At 49.6% G+C, this 4,603-nt stretch overlaps 2 protein-coding genes across 2 annotated transcripts; one reads left to right on the top strand and one right to left on the bottom strand.

Moving 5' to 3' along the window:
• Positions 1 to 823: 823 nt before the first annotated feature.
• On the top strand, positions 824 to 2,422 carry SODALDRAFT_335234 (hypothetical protein). The gene is made up of 3 exons (XM_028612401.1): positions 824 to 1,199; positions 1,370 to 1,615; positions 1,781 to 2,422. Exons 1-3 carry the CDS (start codon positions 1,143 to 1,145, stop codon positions 2,258 to 2,260), a joined length of 783 nt encoding a protein of 260 aa, XP_028464826.1. The 5' UTR covers positions 824 to 1,142; the 3' UTR covers positions 2,261 to 2,422.
• Positions 2,253 to 4,399, bottom strand: SODALDRAFT_335235 (PAP2-domain-containing protein). Its single transcript, XM_028612402.1, has 2 exons — positions 3,986 to 4,399; positions 2,253 to 3,808 (listed from the first exon to the last, which is right to left on the bottom strand). Exons 1-2 carry the CDS (start codon positions 4,234 to 4,236, stop codon positions 2,542 to 2,544), a joined length of 1,518 nt encoding a protein of 505 aa, XP_028464827.1. The 5' UTR covers positions 4,237 to 4,399; the 3' UTR covers positions 2,253 to 2,541.
• Positions 4,400 to 4,603: the final 204 nt, after the last annotated feature.

Raw genomic sequence — 4,603 nt, forward strand, 5'->3', positions numbered from 1 at the left:
TTTTTAAGGTTATATACGTTAATATGAAGAATATAATCGTGGATAGCTTAATAAAGGTATTACCGGAGGCGGGGATTAAAAAAGTATAATACTAGCTTAATTTAACTGATTAAAAGAATCGTATCGAGTAGTTAAAATAACTATACGAAGAGATTAAATACGCTAAATCCACGGCGGTAAAAACGATAAAAGCTCCTAAGGGCGTAGTAGATCTGATAGATATAGATCCGATTAAGTAGATCCGGCTAATCAGGATTAAGAAACGAATTAAGATAGAACTAAATTAAACAATTAAATAGGGCGGATTTAAATCCTTTTTATAAGGGCGTTTTCCCTTGACTACTAATTTTATAATAGAAAAGTTAAGAGCTTTCTAGTTTAAACTAAAGCCTTTAATTAATTAGTTAAGCTAGGAAGACCCACTTTAACTAAGGGGGTATATCGCATAGGCACACGGACTATAATATAGCCCCTAGGGGATCTATACCTCAGTAAGGGCTTTAGATCTCGGGGACCTTAGGTATCAGGATATAGTAAGGGCGGATACCGGAAAAGACCCGATAGGATCCAAATAATATAATATCTATAACAGAGTCTTTACTATCTAAATCAAGGGTATAAAAGACTTATATAGATATAACTTAATATAATACACACCTACGAGATTTCTGCTCTATTAAGTCAATTATATAAGTGCTATTTTAACGTGCGATATGTTAAGGCTTAATTAATACCGAAGTTACCTTACTAAGCATGGGTGTGAGTGTACCTCGGGTCGTATACAATACAGTACAAAGTATCGATACATTTACATATACTCTGCTAAAAATGGGTTCACCTTACGAATATTCACAGTATTTTCACTGTGTTTTTGCGTGACCCCCTGATATCTGCCATTGCGTTGCGAGAGGGGCAGGGACGATCTGTAATTCTAGGTATTCCGGACAACTGAGAAGTCTGGACCAATTCTAACAACCTCCACACGACCTGACTCGACGAGTTCACGACGGCACATCATAGATATATATACCAGTCGACACTCTACAATTGTTAAAAGGACTTGGCGAACAGCAACGCATACCCGTGGAGGGCCTTCCCACAAGCCCAAAAGCCCAACGAGCGATAGTCCACACCTGTTCGAGATGGATGATTTCGTGAGCGAGTCTGATAGCGACTATACCAGTTATTGGCGGGATTGGGTAAGTTTATGCGTCTCTCCCACGCCTTCCTGGAGGCCTGGGAGTCAAACGCGCGAGAATACTTCAGCACTCATCTTCCCCTTCCTTTATTTTACCTCGGCCGCCATTCCCATGGTTGATGCTATGCCATTGTCAGATCCAGCAGGGTACTAATCATGTTCTCTACACAGTTTATATCGTCACGCGGAAACGAATACTTTTGCGAGATCGACGAAGACTACCTGACAGACAGGTTCAATCTCACAGGTCTCAACGCCGAAGTCCAATACTATCAATATGCACTTGATCTCGTCACCGACGTTTTCGATCTCGATTGTGAGGATGACATGCGAGAGACGATCGAGAAGTCTGCCAGGCATCTATACGGCCTCGTCCACGCCAGATACATCGTGACCACGCGTGGACTTCAGAAGATGGTGAGCCTCTCTTCCTGGTCGCATCTTCCATGTTCTCTCCCTCTCCCCTTTTCTTCTCTGTCGTCGCGAGATACAAAAAGAACCCCCCCCCCCCCCTTTCTTTTGTCGAAACGGCGCAGTGAAGAAAGACTTACTGACGACGCCCACCCTCGCCGCGAGAAATAGCTCGAGAAGTACAAAAAAGCCGATTTCGGAAAATGCCCGCGCGTCATGTGCCAGTCGCATCCGCTACTACCCATGGGTCTCTCGGATGTTCCCAACCTCAAACCTGTCAAGCTGTACTGCGCGCGATGCGAGGACGTCTACAACCCCAAGTCATCGCGCCACGCTACCATCGACGGTGCCTACTTCGGGACCTCCTTTCACAATGTCCTCTTCCAAGTTTACCCGACACTCGTGCCTACGAAAAGCATCGAGCGCTACGTCCCGCGCGTTTACGGCTTCAAAGTGCATGCCTCGGCTGCGCTGATTCGGTGGCAAGATCAGAAGAGGGACGAGATGCGCAGGCGGTTACGGAAGATGGACGTGGACGTGGGCTTTCCGGACGACACCTCTGACGTGTTGGAGGAGGAGGACGGCGACGTCCAATTCGAGGGCGCAGATACACGCGTCGCCGTGGCGGATGGGACTGGTCGCAATGTTTGAGCGTGCGTTGTTACGTTATAATGAACAAATATTAACGGGTCGCTTTCTACCCATCACTTGTAAACCCGTGATACACCGGCGACAAGAACGCCGACAAGCTCCCAATTCGTTGCAAGGCGAGGGGTGGTTGAATATCCGTTTGCTCACGTTTTCCAAGATGGAAACTTTCTAACCGATACGCCGTCCTAACTCCTACCTGCAGTTCGTGCCACTTATAAACAAAGTCATGTGCGTGTGCAATTAACACCATAATTTTCATATTTCCGTCCAGAGATGCTTATTCAGATCGCATGGCCAAACCTCTCCTCGCGTCCCCATTCTCCGTCGTGCTGAACCTGAGTTGACGAACTTGGCTGCAGCTGGTACGCTTCTGGCTGGTCGCCATGGGCTATCGATCTCTGACCCATCTGGGCAGAGTTAGGATGCTCTCTCCGGCTAAGGTGACTTTGTTCCAAGCCATGTCCGTTGGGCCTGGTAACATCATCGTGATCCTTTGGCTGGGCAATCTGAGTTGTAGACGCGCCGTCATGCGCCCTAAATCCAACGCTCTCCTCCACGTCACCGGGCACGTCCAAGTCCTTTTTGTCGGTAGCATAGCTGTAGGACCCAACACCAGCCCACCATGCCTTATCGTTGCTCCGAGGACCCCAAGCCCAGCCCGCACCGTGTTGGATGGGGAGGTGGTAATAGTAGAAGGCGAAAATGGATGAGAGCAGGCCAATGAAGTAGCCGAAGAGGATGTCGAAAGGATGGTGGCGATAATCGAACCAGCGAGAGCCGGCAATGAAAATAGACAAGAAGAAAGGGACAAGAACAAGACAGAGAAGATACAATGGCGGGGCGGCGGCTTGACGGCGAATAGCGGTTACCATCTTGCTGTGGCTCGCTAGACGGTCCGAGGGCGTTGCAGCCAGAGGAAAGCCATGTCGCTTATCCGATGCCGGGGGTGCAGATGTCGCGAGGCGCGAAGGGAATGCGGAGTGCGAGGCCGCATCGCCCTGGTAAGCGACGAAAGGTATGGTAACGGCGAATTTGCTGGCTAGGAAGAGAGAGAGATAAATCAGGCCCGCTGCCGAGGAGCTGGCATGGCCGGAAGGGTAGCTGCGAAACCCCTCATCGAGTTTGGAGGAGTCAGTGGTTTGACATATATCCGCCGACACGAGCGTTCCGATACCAATAACTTGGTCCAAGCCGAGCGTGGAAGGGGCTTGGGCCTGATTGCGGCCAATTCCCCCAACGATATAACGCTCAATATTGGCCAGGTCGGGTTCGCACCGCGACAGCAGATCAGGGCGAGGCTTGCCAAACATGTTCTTCATACCGCTGGTGACGAACCAAGCGGCGACGACCGCCAAAGCAAGGCCAAGCCAGCCTACGTGCAGTTCCCACAGTTTCCTCCGCCATATTAAGGACTTCGGAGTCCCCTTGGGTGCGGTGGCTCCGGGAACGAAGATGAGGCAGACGAGGAGGATGATGACGGCGGGAGCGAGAACGACGAGAAGGAGCAGCAACCAGACGGGAACGGTCTCTCTCTCGGTGAAGGGAAATCTATCTCGACAGCCAGACGCTGCAGCATTAGCGATGCGTAGAGTAGTACTGGCGAGGATCGTGGTGTAGGATGTCATGCGGCAAGTGACTCGAGGGACGGCAGGCACCGCCTACGAGCCCCAGTGCCTCTCGTCCTTTCCATTCCGAAGCCCGTTTATGTGGGGTATTAATACGTACGATATGGTAGGGTCAACAAGCGAAAAGTGACGCTTGTTAGGTCCAATAATGGCTAGAACGCCCCCGACAGCGGCAGCTACAGCGAGGATGACCCAGTCAAAGATATAGGACGTGATGAGAGAGGCTGTCCAACGCCGATTAGGACGCCGAGTAGCACCACTGGGACGGGGGATTGAGTAGGATTCGGACATCCTGTTGTATGGTGACCCCTGTGCAAGGTCAAAGCGGTTCAAAGGGATCGACTCGGGCATAAAGGGCAGGAAGCGCACAGTCAAGTGAGTAGCCAGTGGGTAGTTCGTGATAGACCCGTTAGACTCGGGCTCGGTTACCTGTGGTTCCTGCCTTCCTCTCCTAGCATGAGCAAATGTTACGTAGTGTTATGATTAAGCAACGGATTCAGGGGAAGAAGCGACCTGGATGATTCATGAGATGCAAGTGTCAGATGCCCACAGCCACCTTATCGGGGTGTGACAAACCATATTATATCAGACGTGTGGAGTACCTTCATCCTATATATCCACAGTCTTTTCCCCTGCTTTTCCCCTATATATAGATATCCTTATAAAGTATTTTAAACTTTACTTAGATGAATATATATATAATATCGCGTACCTTATT

The sequence above is a fragment of the Sodiomyces alkalinus genome (genome assembly GCF_003711515.1).
Source record: "Sodiomyces alkalinus F11 unplaced genomic scaffold SODALscaffold_8, whole genome shotgun sequence".
NCBI lineage: Eukaryota > Fungi > Ascomycota > Sordariomycetes > Glomerellales > Plectosphaerellaceae > Sodiomyces > Sodiomyces alkalinus.

Bases quoted from the DNA above. Each gene is read 5' to 3' on its own strand.
- SODALDRAFT_335234 (XM_028612401.1), top strand. From the start codon at position 1,143: ATGGATGATTTCGTGAGCGAGTCTGATAGCGACTATACCAGTTATTGG. The intron at 1,200-1,369 runs GTAAGTTTATGC...TTCTCTACACAG, and splicing joins CCAGTTATTGGCGGGATTGG to TTTATATCGTCACGCGGAAA. The intron at 1,616-1,780 runs GTGAGCCTCTCT...CGCGAGAAATAG, and splicing joins CGCGTGGACTTCAGAAGATG to CTCGAGAAGTACAAAAAAGC.
- SODALDRAFT_335235 (XM_028612402.1), bottom strand. From the start codon at position 4,236: ATGCCCGAGTCGATCCCTTTGAACCGCTTTGACCTTGCACAGGGGTCA. The intron at 3,809-3,985 runs GTACGTATTAAT...CTGTCGAGATAG, and splicing joins CTTGTTGACCCTACCATATC to ATTTCCCTTCACCGAGAGAG.